Source organism: Gouania willdenowi, chromosome 15 (genome assembly GCF_900634775.1).
Source record: "Gouania willdenowi chromosome 15, fGouWil2.1, whole genome shotgun sequence".
Classification (NCBI taxonomy): Eukaryota; Metazoa; Chordata; class Actinopteri; order Blenniiformes; family Gobiesocidae; genus Gouania; species Gouania willdenowi.
The window spans coordinates 14893798-14912195 of NC_041058.1; the positions used below are offsets into that span (position 1 = coordinate 14893798).

At 40.3% G+C, this 18398-nt stretch overlaps 1 protein-coding gene across 2 annotated transcripts in view; it reads right to left on the reverse strand.

Annotated features, from left to right (window-relative positions):
- Window positions 1–18398, reverse strand: part of tet1 (tet methylcytosine dioxygenase 1) — a 35772-nt gene that overhangs the window by 16979 nt on the left and 395 nt on the right. Inside the window, exons 2-3 of one of the 2 annotated variants that reach the window (XM_028467963.1) lie at window positions 15271–17506; window positions 1476–1562 (exon numbers count right to left, since the gene is read on the reverse strand). In XM_028467963.1, the coding sequence (XP_028323764.1) occupies window positions 1476–1562; window positions 15271–17349 (2166 nt within the window). In that variant the 5' untranslated portion in view covers window positions 17350–17506. The remainder of the gene's footprint in view (window positions 1–1475; window positions 1563–15270; window positions 17507–18398) is intronic. The other variant, XM_028467964.1, reaches the window with a different exon arrangement.

Below are 18398 nucleotides of genomic sequence, written 5' to 3' on the forward strand. Positions count from 1 at the left end.
GTAAATGCAGTCATGTGTTGTCGTTTAGTTTGTGGGTCTCTAAAGACAGTTGTGTCTGTGATGTCTCGGGGCTGTGTTTTGTTCCTGTTGTAACTGGGAATCCACAGTTAGTCACATGCACAGGGTAATATTCAGCTATAAATCAAAACACAGCTTTCTGCACAAGTGAAAAAAAACAAAATCTGTAAACCATAACATACAGATTGTGTCATTTAGTTGCAGAGATTTTAGAAACTGAACCTAGCAACAGAAGTGTGACCACTTCTCGAATCCTCACGACTCTCTTTTTCTTTTCTCAAGAGGCAAATTAATCCCAGAAGAGGGTGGAAGATGTGTTTAGCTTTGCTACTTGACAACATATATGGTTGTTTGGTGGTCGAGTAATTATAAAGGACCAGTAAGTCAAAGGATTTGTCTTAACTGGTGTCATATGTAGCATTTTGAAGTCAATGTCAGAAGTCTTTATTTGTTTGCCATTGAGAGAAATAGATTATAGGGACTAATGCTGAATAAGGAAGAAGAAGGATGTTAACAAGTGTTAAGTAAATGTGTTTCTTTGAATAAAATACCTCACCCAATAGAATATTCAGAAAATGTACCACATGTCAATACATTATTGACTAAAATACTACACATTGATCCATTCATTCACCATTTCAATTAAATGTGTAACATTTTTACCCTGCATTTTCCCCAAACCCCAAACCATTTCACGATGCTCTAAAAAAACAAGTGCTGAGAGCGTATCCTGTAGTTTCTGTGTTTATCTGACCACGTGAGGATTTTCTTCATTCATTGAGAGCACGTTTCCTGTCTGCGGTAAGTTTGGTGTTGAGTATTTTACACTCGTGCTGCGTAAAAACAAAACTACCCAGTATGAAAGTTTAACAGAGCCAGCACAAAAACTGGGTCAAAACAACAGAATCACAGGTAAATCTGCTCTAAATATAAAACGTTTAAGCTGGTTTTGATCAAAGATTTTTTACTACGTACTACACGATAACAATAAAAGCACCACCGCTGCAGCCAAACAATGAGAGCCTGCCAAAATTATAAGTTAAGATGCATACAACAAGCTTCACTTTCTTGCGAGGGAGTCACAAAACAGCAGGTGCAGGAACACGGCTCTTAAAAAACACTAAACTTGGGTTCCTCACACAGTGAAGTGGATCAAAAAGACGTAAAGAGTTTCAGTTTCTGTGGAAACCCAGCTTTTGTTTGCTAAGTTTTGTTGTCACATCCTTTGGAGACACCTGAAAAAGACAAGCTATGCACTTGTACACAGAGGTCCTCTGTGACTTAGTGGTAACAATAACAACAGCTTCCACAAAAAGCACGCCAATCAGCTAAATCAAAGGCAGCAGAGAACGGGAAGAGGGGGGGGGGAGAGAGAGAATAACCTCTATCAGAGCTCTACTCTAGCTGATCCATCTGCAGCGACACAATAGACCCCAGGGTGAGCATGGTGATTTTACCTCGTCTGTCCTCAAAGGAAGACCCTCCGTTTTGGGAAGCAGTTTCCTAAAAGGTATCGGTGGCCATCTTGCTTTGCCTTTCTCCAGCTTTAAAAAAAAAAAAGGCAGAATTACAGAAACTGTGCGAAGGGCAAACTCCTGAGTGTCATGACTAGGGTGACTGGTAGCGGCAGGAGGAAAGTGCTGCTATACAGTACACACACACACGCACACACACACACACACACACACACACACACACACACACACACACACACACGCACACACACACACACACACACAGACACATTAGATGAACACACATATGGGTTCGCCTTGCGTAGACAGAGACTGAGACTCATCAGCCAATGGCTTGAGGACCTTAGCGGCTTGTAAATTATCTTCCATGCCTAGAGTCTCCTAAACAAAGGATCCCCTATGTGGGCTTTTTACTCCAGCCCTACGCACAGGGAGAAGAGACAAGCTGTGGAGTGGACACTGCACACATTCTGGATCTGGATCACAGGAAAACAAACACGTCACCACTGAAGATATTAACCCCCCCCCCGAGGCAGCTCAGCAAAGCTTTAGGATTTGTAGTCTGTAAGTGATCGGTTGATTTTAATGGTGGTATTTTGAAGGAAGCTCAAGGATACTCTACTTTGCTCCATAAAAATGTGGCTTCAATGTGATATAACCTTTACAACAAAGCAGATAATAAAAAAAACTTTAAGTTTTTTAACTTTATGGTTGAATGGATACAATAAAACTTGACATGTTCAGCTCTAGTGTAGCCGAGCATGACAAAATAATAGAATAATCCAATAAATCTCATGAGGCAAACATGTATTTTTCAGTACAAAAGTTTGCATCACATGACAATTAAAAACTGACCAGTCTGTGTTAGTGTGCCTTGTGTTTAAAACCACGTGCTCTTAAACATTTTAAGGAAGTGTAGTCATCAGTTTAATCGCACAACGTATGAAGTAACATGAGGCAGGATCATTTTACGCTACATCTTTAATCCCCTCATGATCTAAAAATGTAGGAATCTGCACTAGTAGAGAGGACGCACCCAGACAGCTCCACTTCTCTTTACTTTATTCTCTTTTATCCACACCCTAAGTCAAAATTAATACTTTTAAAATATATCTCTGTCAAAAAAAGATAAGGTCAGTGACAACACTTGAAAAACAAAGCAGAAAAGACAGACGAATGTTATGCGAGAGCTAAGTACTCGATCACTTTTTAAGGCAACCTTGAGTTTGATCAGATCCTGTGCTTGAAGTTAACACTTTATCAGCCAAAAACAACTGTTTGCTGCAATGCAATGAGTGAACATTGAGTGACTTCATCCAAACTCAATATAAAAACTACATAAGCAGAGCACTACCCTCTATCAAACATGTAACAAGACAGCATGACAATCCTGCACAGATGCTCTGGTAAGCTATACATTCATGTTCTAGCCTAAGTCCTATCCTTTCAAGGTAAAATGTTCATAATCAAATTAGAATAAAACAACAAATAACACATTGGATGTTATAAAAAGGGACTTTTGTGTTAAGATCCTCTTTTTTGATGCAGAATATGAAGATCAGGTTGGCATTAAAAAGAGGGCTTTAAAACAAAAGCACTGTTCAAATAAAGTAAATATGAACACAAGTAGAAGTGTCCTCCTCACACCGCCTTTTGTAAACAGAAATGTGTTTGTTTTATTATCAAACATAGATGATGTAGTGCCCAGGAGCCTTTTGAGATAAAACTAAAATGTGATTCTGTTTGGATTACACAATTTTCAATGCTCCCTGTGGTTGTGCAATAACAAGTGAGTGTTCATGTATTTCAGTACCATTTATATTATTGAGTCAGATCATAAAATCAGAAATCTCAGCACTTGGACATTTGAGTGTCAGGGAGGTGAGGTGTAGAAGTAATAAAGGATCCAAATGCAGCAATGAGGCAGCAGGACTAAGGCTGCAAAACAAATATATTTTAATGAAACTCACATTTGAGCCAAAGTATAAAATCAAGAGGATCCAGGAACTAAAACACAAAGGAACAAACTGTCAGAACTGAAAATGAGCACACGGGGGCGTCGGAAACATTGACGGCCATCCACCAGCAAACACTCAATGCCCAAGCACTCCCTAAATAGTGAGCAAAGGCAATCAGGGAAATGAGCTTCACCCGTGTGGAGACAAAAGAGAAATCTACCAACACAATCTCAGCACTTACATCCAGCGTAGTGTTGTACACAAGAAGGGCCTAAAACCGATAATGAGAAGCAGAAACTGGGAGAAACAGCAAAACCTCGAAAAATCTTTCACTCAAAAACAGCCTCATCAGCGCTTGAATCCACAACCATCAAAGCATGCTGCTAACTAATGAACAGAGTCCCTCAACCTGTTCTATGGAACAGAGCATAACTCAAAGCACCACTCAACAAGTTAAACATTAGCATGAAAATAAACATATACCCAACGGATCCCAGATCCTGACTTTGAGCACAATAGAGTTCAATCTCTCTTTTTTATTTATTTTTTCATCATTTCTCCTCTTGTAACCAAGCTATCCAAACAAACTCACCAGCAACTGAGGTTATTCCACCATACTCTAAGTTTTCAGCTTGTTAAGTGTCCGTGGGTTTTTCACACAGCTGCCTGACTCTCATTAGAACGAGAAGTTTGGACATAAATCACCTGAGCAACATTGCATAAAGCAAGCAATGTAGAGAAAGCTTTTCTGCACCGCACCCGAAAACTGTCTGTGACACATGTGGGGCAGGCCTTTTAGCATATACCATAAGAAGGACTGCTTGAGGTGCTTCATGTCCTGTGTAGGTTTGTAGGCCATAATCTTGCAGCTAAAGTAAACATAAAACATGATTAACAAGTACAAAATGACTTTTGTTGTGATTTTTTTCCCATTTCATGTAGCTGAAATTATTCATCATTTCATATATGTTGTAAAAGTTATTCTTGCACTTAATTAAGCATCAGTTGTAGTTATACCTGTATGTAGCACATATTGCTAGAGACATTCTGTGTGAAAACTGTGTTGCATGCATTGCCCCAATTAAACAAATACATTCTAATGAAAACTCCAATACAAACACATACGGATGCATGCATGTAAATGAAAGTTTAAAAGTGATTGCATGTATAAATCAAAACAAAATTAAATTCCACACACTTGCTGCATGTACACCAGATTAATACTTTAACGTTCAGTTTAGGTAGAAGAAGCCAGCGAAAAAATTGTTTTTGGGAGACCATGAAGCAATCTGAAGCAACCATGACTAAGCACCTTCACGAGACTTTTTAAAGTGAACCCAACATGCTCTATTGTCAAAACACTTTTCTTGATCTCTATCTTTCATACACTAACAGAAGAGCTTTTAGCTCCTGCAGTTCTTGCACCACTAACAACTTGTCAGGGCTATTTAGGGACACAATGGAGTTTCTTGTTTTTTCTGTTTTGTCAAGCAACACAAAATGGCCCTCACTTATTAAATGGTCGTACGTTCATACTGTATCTGAGCGTACAATGTGCGTTTGACCAAATTCACGCATTAATCATCATTGATTTGCATTAATCAATTCTGAAGATATCGTACGCTACGATCAGATCTCACGTCTGGTCTGACCTTGAGTACGCAAACCTGAGAGTGTGAATTTGTGCTGCAGCACAACTTAATGTCATTTAAGCATTAGCAGACACATTCAGGACAGATCAAAACGGATTATTAAAATTAAATAAACATCATTTAAAAAAGGCCACGTTATTACTGATACCTGCACTTTTTTTTGTTTTACTTTAATAAATGCACTGATAAACTCTGCTACCGGGCAGGAGCACAGAGGCTGCTCGGGCTGTGTTGGACGAGCGTTGGAACGCTGCAGTATGTGTACAGTGAAAGTGTGTGACATTATTTCAACCTGTTTTGCATAACATTTCATTGTTGAATGGAGCGATGTCTGACGTACGTATATCAGTGCTGCGCGAGGTGCCAAAGCTGAACCAGTGACAGCTCAGCCTCCAAGAATTGGTTCAATGTAAGGAGAGGAGGAACAAAAAAAAAAAAAAAAAATTGTAATTGTGCTCAGAAGAACCAAAGACTGTTTGACCAGAGAGACAAGCTTTGATGTAAATTTTCTGTGTTTTAAACAGGGGACGGGACCTAGATAAGCAAACTGCTTCTCTCGTCTCCTTTTTCGACATGTACAAAACAAAAAAAAAAATAACAAAACTTCTGTGAATGCAACCATGTCGGAAATAAACTGAATAAATAAATAAATAGCAGGGATTTACGATTTCAGGCTGAGGATGAGTAACATTTTATTTAAACAATAATTTTCAGTTATTGAGAATTTAATTCAACCCTCAGCCTGAGTCCATTCTCTTCCACAAAGCGTTTAAATGAGCTCCTTAAATTCCAGTTTTCACACTACCGAAAAGCACATCTTTTTTGTGTTTCTTCATCTCAGCTGTGAGAATGTTGATTTTCATCTCGAAAAAGTTTGTTTCCTTGCAAATTTTTGTTTGACCTCAGTGGGCGGGGCCTCCGAACCTGGAATATTTGAGGGCCTAACATGTTAATGATGATCAAAGTCAGCCGCGACATTTATTAACACCCAATCATTGGTACGCTGGGATTGGTCTGATACGAATGTTTCATAAGTCCCACGTTGGTCCAGTCGTATGACACAAAGTGCACTCAGATTTGCACCCGTTTTCACACAAAGTTGGTAAATGAGGGTCAATGTGTCATTGTTGCACATTAGATTGAAACTCACGATAGATTCTATTGGATGAGAAACATATAACGCTTTTCGACCTGAGGAAAAAGTCTTTATTGATTTTCTTTCAACTTTTGTAACCATTGCAAGCAATCTTTTCATTTTCTTTGTTTTATTCCTTTCACAAATCACCATCAATTTAGCGATTCCTCATTGACATGGTTCAGGTAAATAACCATTCAGTTATTGAAGGATCACCTGGTCAACGTTTAGAATTTACCCAGTGCAAACTATAAATAAATTAATCCCACAAAAAGAAACAAGTTTATATTTAAATGAACAGTAACTTAATTAACCACTGTAAGGTAAAATATTAAATTATTTAAACCTTGAAAATTGCTCCAACAGTAGCATACTGTGATCCCACGCTTGGAAATAAAGGTGCGCCATTTAACATCCCAAACTTACAAACCTGAAATTGGTAAATATTGGAAAAATACAAATCTAATTAGATGTGCAAATCATTTGCAAGTACATGAATTTCAAATTGACAAATCAGGCTATTTAAAATTGCATTTGAGAATATTTCTAAACTTCATTATCAAAATTGTTTAGTTTTTAGTATTTGTTTTGCTCGTTGAATAAAAGAAGACAATGTCACAGTTCATAGTCCAAAAAAACCCTGCAACTTTTTACAATTAAACAGATTTTTTGAAGCCCTGTACTTTTTGGCATTGTCTTGTACAAAGAAGTTGAAGTAGAACAGGCATTTCTTATGACTGGAACACTTTTTAAATTGTGTGTTAAATGCTCTTCTTCGTTCTGCAGTGTCAAGTTTCACATTAGCTTCGAGCAAATATGGAAGTGCTTTTACCTTGGGAGGGGTTAGCAGAGAAAGGTGAGTGAGTCCATCAGTTTGTGTAAACACACAAGCGCATGCACGCTGACCCAAACACACACATCAACACAGAGTAGGCAGATCCTCTCACAATGAGCCAGGAAAGAGCTTACTTAAGTTTGTGTGAGTGCAATATGCTGAGTAGGCATGTCTGCCATATGACTGTGAGTTGTGCGTGCGCGCACACACACGTACACACACACGTGCTAAAACACAGTGTTTGCGTCAGTCTAAAGAAGAGTTTTGATGACTTCCACGTGTAAAGATTGGACTTTTAGGAGGACGATATTACTTAATAAAATCTAGTTTCCTAAGAAGGAGCCCAGTTGGTGTCCTTGGTACAACTTAAACAGCACATTATTTTGCAAGGCAAAGTCAGGATTTCTCTTCATGGAAACAAAGTGGCAGGACATCAAAGCATGTGCAAGGACTTTGCAATAGTTAAAGTGGACCAAATCTCTTGGAGAGCTCAGTCATGAAGTTAAAGCAGTATCAACCAATAACTCTTTAAATATTGTAGTTAAAACACATAACTACATGTGCTACAAATGCTTTAATGATAAAGCATTTCATCATTATTCAACGTTTTGCATGAGTATAGATTTAATCCTCATTAAATCAATATTCCAAGTTTTACACCTGATACAAATTGTGCAATACATTACATTTGCTCTGATATACATTTGGTTGTGTCTACATAACTGATCAACCAGTTGAATAGAACATAAATCTCCTCTGTCAAGTTGCTAAGCACTCTGCACATAAAAGCCAATCTCACCTCCACCAAATCTATTCATTTCTCATGTTTGCATGAGGAACTGTAGATTCAGAGTCTTACACAAGGAAACATGGCCACGATGAAGGAGGAATGGGTTTAAACAATCTGTCAACCTTCCAGTTATTAGATGACATACTCTACCTCCTGATCATTTGTCGTCCACCTGCTTGTTACATTGGTGGTTACTCATACTGTTTGGTTTGTCAGCTGGACGATAATATAATATCAGCCATGCAAAATCTGTACTCTTTAGAGGATTTTCACGGTGCGCCATCAAATGATCAGGATCATTGATCCAGTAAACTCATTCCTATTAGTAAAGTTTACATAAACTAGTCTTTGTCATTTGGGTTTAAATTAAGTATTTACAATACCATTTAAGTGATCAGCCCTCATAGATGGACCAACCATACAGCTGACCCACTCTAAGAGCCACCTAAACCTAATTTCCAGAATGTAGGTTACTGAGCTCAGTCTTTAACCCACAGTGGTGAATATTGCCTGGTTATCTCTGCTAATCCTCATTATGACCTCGAGAATACTCTACCCGACAACCACCGCATGTCAAAGGTCAACAGACAGACAAAGAGCTCATCATAGCAACCGTTAGTGCCCAAGACCTCAAGCATTGTCTGTGAAAGCAGGAAAGAGTGCCTCAGCCCTGACAGGAGCGTCTGCTGGGAACCACATTACACTAAACTGATCCCAGTTCAGAACAATGGCCATGTTGCTGGAGAATGGCCTGGACTGCTCTCTGGAAAAATACACACACACACGCTGCTTTGTAGTGTGCTGCAGGCTTCCTCTTGGTCCTATCAGAGCTATGAGTGAGGGAGTGGAGATTTCCTGACACACATGCTTTCTTAACTGGGCTTCTCCTCTGGTGAATGCATCACGGCTGAAAAAGAAGAAGTGGGAGCAGAGCAGCCAAGAGATAAATGAGCTTTAAGAGGGGCTGGGGGAGGAGCAGGCAGGCTGTCTGGAAGCAAGCGGGTTAATATGTGTGCAAAGTGTGGTGCTCAGCTGCAGTTGTATGGAGCTGAATTAATATGATGTTGTATGGTGTTACAATAGAGCATGTCAAATTATCCTGAGTGTGTCTCGACAGGTGCACTGTCATAATGAATTTAATGCAGCAGGAAACCAGCCAGTCTGAGATACATAAGTGCAATAATAGTAGCAATATACCACAGAGTAGTCCTGGACAATACAGTATATGGAGATTCCAAGATCAAGTTTTCTATTTTGGCGACATAGAAATATCACCAAAATAGACATATATATTATATTATAGCTTATTTTGTAGCAAAATACTTGTTTTAGGAGTTGCTGCGTTTGCTACTTCTCAGAACAGGCTGAAAAGCACAGTTACAGTAGATGGATTGCTGAGTGCCTCCTTACCCAGACCTTCCCCTAAACAAACCACGCTACATAGTTTTGGTCCATATCACCCAGCCCTACCATAGATACAATTTATTTATTAATATATATAAATAAGTATTTATTTTAAGCTATTTATATATAAAGCTATTTTGTCAAAACTGCACAGAGAATCAATAGGAAACTTTGAAGCCTTGTTGTCAATATGCAAACAAAGTAAAAAAAAAGGGCAAATCCAAGACAACATAGTTAACCTAACCAACCCAACTTTTCATAATATGTAAAATCCATATCTGCAAATTATATTGTATATTTAAAGAAGAAAGCCAAAAGCCTCATCTCATTTATTAACATCACTTAAGTGCGCTTTTACCATATTGCTGTTGTCACTCAATAAACGCTGAATCAGGTTACAGAGCCTAGAGGTCTAAACATGTCAGGACTATTCTAGTAAAACACACTCCAGCAACACATGAGCCCTTGCACTCTATGAACTGTAGTATTTTATTTCTGTTGAGCTTGTGTTTCACTGTTACGCAGTTTTTACAATTACTTGATACAAAGCAAGGCCACAATTGGGCCATCAAAGATGGCATAAAAACTGACATTTTTAAAAGGAAAGCTCCACCCTTACTATTCACTCCTCTTAGTCTGTTACTACAAAGACACAATGCCATGCATTACAACAGTTGTGCTCCTGTGTAGTTTACTGCTTCACAACTACTACTACTGCTACTATACTGACTTTAATGTATTGCACTGTTTTTATCATTCCGTTTTTACTGTCGAGTGTCCTTGGGTGGCCTGAAAGATGCTTTTAAATCAAATGAATTATTATTATTACTATTATTATTAAACTACATGGAAACATCTGCTAGTGCAGCTCACAAAGGTGACACAGGAGCAGAATCCACATGTCCCTACATGAACTCCCCTTTGGCCCCTGCACCTTTTTTTCCACTTCCTTTTGGAGTTGCAAACATTCGTTGGATGGGTGTGTGAGCTTGATCAGCAAGACTGGCCACCAAGCATGTTACCTAGTTACTCATGCTTAAATAGCACATAAAGCACACCTCCATGCACAACACACTGGTTTTATGACACAAAATGCGAGATACCTTTGTTAGACCAGCTCAAAGTCTTGGAATTTATAAACAATGGAGTTTAGAAAAACTGAAAAGCTCTGTCCACGATCCTTCTATACAGTTACAAAAAATAAGAAATAATTGCTAAAACTACTTGCCCAAACGGTGTTGTTAAAAAAACCAAAAAAAAAACCTTGTAATTCGCAATGGATGAAAACGTGCATTATGCAATATCAGGAGTCACAACCAGATAGCCTGTAAATGTGTTACTGAGTCAGTATGTGCGCATGCTGGCACACAATTGAAAGCAATCTAAAAATAATGACTTCAAATCTCTGCTGGCTTCAAAATTCCCTGCTCGGACTCTCCAACACCCTGCTAAAAGCACACAAAGTTTTGCACAACTAATGCGGCAGGTGTTATATAATCATTGCTAATCTTCCAAAGCTACAAGTCAAAGGGCTCCACTAGTGCATGCATGCACGCTTGAACACATCAGAGTACACATGGACCTTCGCACACAGTTGTTCACTCACACACCTCCCCCATAACCACATGGGCACCAGTGAAATATGTCCAGGGTTATGTAGTTGCTCTATGACTACAGCTGTTGCAGGACACTTATTCTCACTCACATTAATGACTGAAAGGACGTCTGTGGCTCTAAGTCAATGTGCTCACTCATTTATTAAAAGATTTAATAGTTAGCTGGTAAATATCTAATCTAAATGTTTGGTCTCTTATAGGCCTGGGCAATATATCAAGATTCAAAATATATTGAGTTTTCTATTTTGGCAGTATATAATTACAATATTGATTATTATGATATACATATATATATTTCTATAGCTTATTTTGTATTAAAATACATGTTTTAGGAGTTGCTGCATTTGCTACTTCTCAGAACAGCATGGAAACCACAGTTAGATGGATTGCAGTGTGCCCTAACCCATACCTTCCCCTAAACAAGCCACACTACAGAACTCACTCACACATGCGGTCCCTTAAGAGAGAGAAAAGAGAAAAGTGGCACATATGGTGCAGCTGTTTGTTAATAAATGTGCCTGTGTGGCATTTTGCATCAGCAGATTTAAACCAGAATTGTCTTTCTGGTAAGAGTTAATTAAAGGCACACTGTGTAACTTTTGGCCACTCGGGGAGCTAGACCTGTAACCTTCACGTCAAGCGCCCCTAGTGGCCACAAGCGCTGCAGCACTGTTGCAAAAATCAACAGTCAGTTAGGCCAGTCTCCCTTGTCTTTTGATTGTGTATGCAGACAGTAGTTGACCTGTAACTTTGGGATAAGGATTGGCTCTAAGGGCTGGGGTGCGAAGCGAGGCTGGGCTTGTGCCGCGACTGGAGGAGCAGCAGCGGCACGAGCCCAGCCCTCCTCTCCCCGCCACTGGAGGCCCAGCGCTTGGCCCTCCTCGTTGGTGGTGCTCCCCCCCTACCCCCTGGCCTCGCCGGCATCGTTGGCTGTCGTCGTCGTCGGCCCCCTTCGCGGCGGCCGGGGTGAGTGCGTACGGAGAACGGGCAACCTTGTGTACGCCAGGCCGCCCGACCCCGGCGAAGGGGCCGACAATGGCGGCGAGGCCATGGAGTGGGGGGAAGCGCCACCAATGCGGCGAGGCAAGCCAAGCACCAGGTCTCCGGCGGCGGGGAGAAGAGTGCGGAGATGGCAACTGCTCCTCCAGCCTATACTCCAGCCCATAGACTAGCCGCGGCGCGAGCCCAGCCCCACTTCGCACCCCAGCCCTGAGAGCCAATCCTTATCCCAAAGTTACGGCTCTGACTTGCCAACTTCCCTTACTTAAGAATCCCTTATTTAACTACTCTATGGCGGGGATTAGTGCACCATTAACCCAACACGGAACTACCATATGGCTATGAACAGAGGCTAACTCGTTTCAGCTGCCCACAACAATGGCGCCGGGTCGGGAAACACCCGTATGTTGGGATGTCACGTGGGAACTATGTACAGTATAGTCGAGCCTGTGGTCACATGACTGCCAAAAAGTGAAACGTTCTCAAGGCATTCTCCAGGTCACATGTCTCTTCAAACCTACATAGTCGGTATTTCAAGAGGGAAGCCCCACTCGGAGCATTGATACTGTCAAGCACTGTATATTGGCCTGAGGAATCATTTAAAACAATATGGGTCAACTCTTTAGATCAAAAAGTCTGCGGTGTGCCTTTAGGTTAAAAACATCGAGATTTAAATCGTATATCGCCATTTTAAGAAAAAATATTGAGATATGAATTTTGGTCAATATTGCCCAGCCCTGGTCTCTCAGCAAAATAGGGATGTTTCAATGGGCTTGAGCTAGGACCCTATAAAATCCACGTTAACGTATTCACAGACGGAATCACGGAACCGACCAATAAAAACAGAATGCACTATTGAATGTGGAAATTGACAGTATCGGGATGAAACATTGTCACCGTGAGGAAAAGAACGTTTTTTTATGGGAAAATGTTTCCGGGGACCGCTCATTAAATGCACTACTCGTCCCCTCCCATCCTGGCCGCATCAAACACCTTCTAAACCACCCGCAATACCATCTAAACTGCCAAAAAAACTATGCAAATCATCACTGACTCCTAAATACGGAGCCACCAGTGCCTGCTTAACTTTACTGTGCCTGTGAAGCGCTGCTCGTTTCTCGTGTAGCGCTGCAGCGCTCAGTGAAAACATGAGTGTTTGAACAACCTTTCATCAGAGCAACAGAAGATCTGTGGATAAAGTTGTTCTATTGTTGTGGACGAGACCACCGATGCCAGGGATTGTAGAGTCTGAAACATCGTTGGTTCATGATAACTTGATAGCTTCTAATACTGTCAAATATTCTGGCTCCTAGTGGTGAAATAACTGATGCGTCCATTTGTTTTTGTTTAATCAATACGGCCTGGAATTACTGTCAAAAACATTTTTCTTCTTTTAGCTTGTTCTGTTTGTGTGATATTTATGGAGAAATTAGAGCGAGAACTAAAGTCCGGTGCACCTGGTTTCCCTCCCCAGGTCCTGGACCAGGTCTCCTCACACAATAGGACTGATTAGGATTTATTTCAGCAGTTTTCTGGTCCTGCTCCTGTTTTCATTCAGTGTGTGGATGTTTTAGCTCGTAAAAAGCTGCTCACGCTGTAGTTTTGTTTCACGGTGTTACAGTCCAAATAGTATCAATATAAACTGGTGACTAGCTATTAACTGTGAGGCTGGTGTGAGGAACAATAGGTGTTAGAACTACAGCTTTTTTTAGGGTAGTAAAAATTTTTTTTGCACTTTATAAATACTGCTAACAGCAGCCGTCAACAGAGTTGTCATAAGAAATGAGACGCACCAGTAGATTCATTACACCAATTTATTACACCACATATGTGCATGTTTTACGTAACATCCATTCTCGGGTTTTGATTTATTCATGTATTAATAACGTTTCAATTCACCAGTAATGTGACTTATGCGTTGCTTCCTTTTATGTCCGGACCCGAAGAATAAGTCACCAGATTATCTGGATACTATTTGGACCATAACACTGTTCGGTATAGTTGGTAGATATTCACAGATTGGGACTTCCAGCATCAATAACCCTTTAATGAAACGTCATCGACACACAAATTACACCTCTGTCATTAGTGTGAGGTGGAAAACATGATACAAGATAATTTTTTATCAAACGCAGCAGACTAAAAGTCCGTCTGTTGGTCGTTCTATGTGGTGAGATAAAAACATCAAGCTGTCGTCTTAGTTTCCCTTAAATATCCAAATATCACAAAAACGAGAAGTCAGAATAATCCATGTCAGTACAACTTACAGTATATCTACCTTTTAATTGTATTTAATGTAATTGTATTTTTGTTTAATTATGATTAATGTGGAAAACATGGAATTTGGAAAAAAATAAAGGAGATTTTATAGGGCATTAGCTTGAGCAATGTTGTTTGTCTGAAAAATGCATGTAAAAGAAGTTACATAGTGGCACAGAACATTATTTTATTGTCACACTAAGACACTGACTGGATATAAGGTCAATGATTGATAGTTTTTTTTATATTTTTTGGGCTTAAATGAAGAAATAATGGTCTGAGCCAAGGGGCTACTGGGTGCTACATTTCAATATCTGAATGTGAAGGCTATGCTTCATTTCACATAACGACAAATGTTCTTCATCAAAATCATTTGACTGTCTTATAACCTCAACCCACCTTTTTCAGCAATGCACAGGGAGCATCAAAAAGGTGTGCAAAAATAGAGCAAACCAAGAAGATGATGAGCTCCCATCAGAGCTCTGATTTCAATATTACAAAGTCTGACATTGCTTACAAGAGACTAACCCTGAAACTACAGAAACAAAAGAAATATATCTCAGATTATACAAAGAGAGAGTAGCCAGCCACTAAAGGAGTAAAAAAACAACAACAGGCAGACTGAAATGATGTAGTTTTGGTTTTACAGTGTCTTAAGATTTTCTACTTTCTTCTTAATGAATGACTAAAAGGAAAAACAGAACGCTCTTCTTTAAAATACAGCCACACATTCAGGGACATCATCTAACCCTGTGCTAAACTGCTGTCAGTCATGTGACAGCAGCTTCCCCTCCATCACTGGCCATCAACCACACACACACACTTCCCTATTCATTCATTGCTGAGAGAAAATACAACCATGAGTAGAGTATAACATCGGTTAAAACTAAAGGAGATTATACACAATGCAAAAGTGAAAATCTTTCTGTTTTCTTACTGGCTCTACTACGTCGTACAGCCCCACAAGTCAATCACTGAGAGGAACTACTGCACTGAAGATTGTTTCAAACCAGCTTCTAAAAGTGTCCACATGCACCTGGTGTAGATATTAAACACCAATTACTGCAGGAGCATTCTTTAAAGGAGATGCTGAAGCTGTCATTAAAAAGCAGTGTAACACAAGCCTCACCTGAGCAGTAGAACAAAGTACTGAAGGTCTTCTCCTTTTTAGTTCTATGCACTTCCTCAGTTTACAGATCTGATGGCCAGTCCTGCGGTTCAGGCAGCAGCTACATTGTCCACAGCTGCTCTTCCTGAGGCACGGCTCACATGTCCCACACCTGCTACGCTTCTTTCTCTCCTTCCTCTGTAGTTTTGTAGCCATTTCTGAGGATGGCTCGACCCCCTCTGTGCCCCATGATCCTGGTAAATCAAAGCAGCTGGTCTCTCCATAACCTGTGTCAGATTCTGTATCAAAGGAGAAAGAGGAGCGGGTGCTTTCTGAACTACAGGAAATGGTTGAGCTGCTGTCCAGGGAAGCAGTTGAGATCTTTGGCACTGAGTTCTGCTCTGGTACTGCTACTTGAACGCCTCCCTTGGTGACATTTGGTTCATACACGGCAGCAGAAGGATCAATTCTCCACTGAGCACCTAAAGACGATGATGTCTTTTTATGTTCATTGTTCTCCAATAGTGCTTGAGTAGACACACAGTCTTGGATGTGTGTCCCATGTAGCACACCAGCTTGTATTTCTCCCTCAGCTGGGGAAACCTCCGGAGATTGCCGGTGAGCTGTTTCCCCGTAGTTTAATACACTAGAGCTTCTGGGTTTGAGTGAGTCTCTACAAACAATAACAGGCATGTTTCTTGTCACTACAGTACTCATCTGGGAGCCCTTAGGACATAGAGAATTAGCACCAGAAATAGTAGGTTGAAAATCTTTCTTGCCTTGGCTGAGAGCCTCGTCCTCGATTGACTCTGAGATGGAGAACCCTTTGGTGGGGTTTGAGGTAGCTGTGTTTGAGATCAGTAACACGCCAACAGGTGATGCTGACGGTGCTGGTAATGAATGCACTAAATCAGAGGTGGGGCAAGTAAAAGTGCTGCTTTGGCAGTCAGCAGGACTGTTTGAAACAGCGTTGTGTTGCTCATCTTTAGCTTCACCATCATCCATCGTATCAACAGTTATATTAATTTTTTCCCTTGTGTCATCTTGTTCCTTGACCACTGCTGTTGTCCCTCCTGTGTCATGATTCAACTCCTCAGTGGCAACTTCTACCTTCTCATCTCTCATTTTTTCTTTCAAGATGTTGATATCTGATTGAGTATCCTGTTTCTTACCGTTACCGGTAAGATGATTAACTTTATTTCCATCGGCTGATGTAGGTTCTCTCTTTTCGCAGCTTCTGTGGCCATCAGTCAAACCAACGCTAACGGCCTCTGAGGAAACAGAGGAACCGTCTTTACTCCCACCAGTGCCGACTCTAGGCTCTTCGTCACTGTCATTACACACAACAGGGCCAGATTCACACCTCGGGTCACTCTCATTGCTTTGGGTCACAGTCTCTCGGCTTTGAGGGGTTTTAGGACTGTCCACGCTGTGGTTCACACTGTCTTCCAGTGTGTCATCACATGGATCACATGGTTGGGGCTGAGCTTTACCAGAGCTGGCCCCTTCAACATTTTCGACTCCAGGAGCATCACTTTTAGAAAGACCTGGTGGGATTTCTGCCTCGTTATTGACAGCCAGTTTTTCATTGTTATCGTTATGAGTTGAATCTGTGATGCTGGTGTTTGAAGGCTGGTTTGTTGTGTTTTCGTGTAGCACTGGTTCCCTCTCAGTGCTTCGCTTACCAATTTTCCTTCCTCTGCATGGTTTAGGAGGCAAACAGGGAGTAGAAAACACATTAGAAACCCGCTGCGACTTTCTCCGCACCAGGGGATCTCCCACCTTGTCATAATGGTCAGGTTGATTGCATAAACGTTTCAGCCTTGTGGATGGTGTTACAGTTTGGACACGTTTAGCTTTACCAGGAGGCCTTCCAGGACCACGACCCACATGTTGGCTTTCCAATCTTTCTCGAGAGCTTTGGCCTGATTGCGCCTGAGCTCTGGGTGCTGACCGTTTGGGTTCCGAAGGTGCTTTCCGAGGCTTTTTTGGTGGCCTTCCTCTGGGTTTACTGGATTTGCAGGTTTGCTTCTTGGTACTGGTCTCTTTCTTGACTTTTTTCAGTTTCTGCCTCCTGGTAGATTTGGTGGAAGCAGGCATGGCTGAGGATGTGAAGAGGAGGGTTTCTGGCAGCCAGCATGGGAGCAAGGCTATTTTGTTTTATTCCTAAGCGCACAATTACCATATGTCTTTTTGCGTTCAATCATTACATGCTTCATTGAGTGAGGTTTATTGATCTGTAATTCCTCTGCATGACCTATAGAAGAGATGGGACACAGAGTGATAACATTAATTAAAAGCAGATAATCAACAATTATTTTCGTTGTTAAGAACAACAGACAGGAAACAATAACACAGAGCCACTAATGTGTTAGCAACATTTTTATGAATATTTTGTACGTGCGTATTTAAATAAGCAGGCTGTACGTACCAAAACAAAAATACACTGTATTAGTCAAAGGAGTTAATCGATTGAACAGTTGCAACAAAGAGACGAAAACCTGCAGATTATTTAAAAACTTCAACACATTTTTACAAACCCCATTCTGAATGGATACGAGAGAGAAACAGAAAGATGAACTTGTCACGATGACGAATGTGATTGCTTTCCAGTGCACTTTCATTTTTTCCCCTTCTGTTTTGTTTTCCCACACATGCTCTGACTGATTAAAGTAAGGAAAAACAACAAAAAAGGAGGAAAAGCAAACATGGAGGGGTAGGACTAGAGCAATTTTAGTAACTTCACCCTGCACCCTTTGAAACAAGGTATGATTAATATGATCTATGTTGTTATAGAGCTGTCTCTTTAATTTTAGCCTGAACACATTGTAAATTCAATGTCTGTTTTTTATTTTAACCTGTTGGAATAAACAAGCGAGTCTAAATCATACACATGGTCTTTATTCATAAAATACAATAACTAAGTGTAAGATATTCTTTTTCATGTATCCAAATTATTTTTTATTTAAAAAATAAATGAAAAATAACCCCCAGACAAACTTTTCACTATGTTATTTTATATAAAATAATTGAAAACTGTTTTTTGTTTTTTAATCTTTCCTAAAATATATGGTATATTATTAACTATGAACACTTTTGCACAGTAGAAATGTTAGGAGACGATAATAAAGTACATAAACGGGATCTGT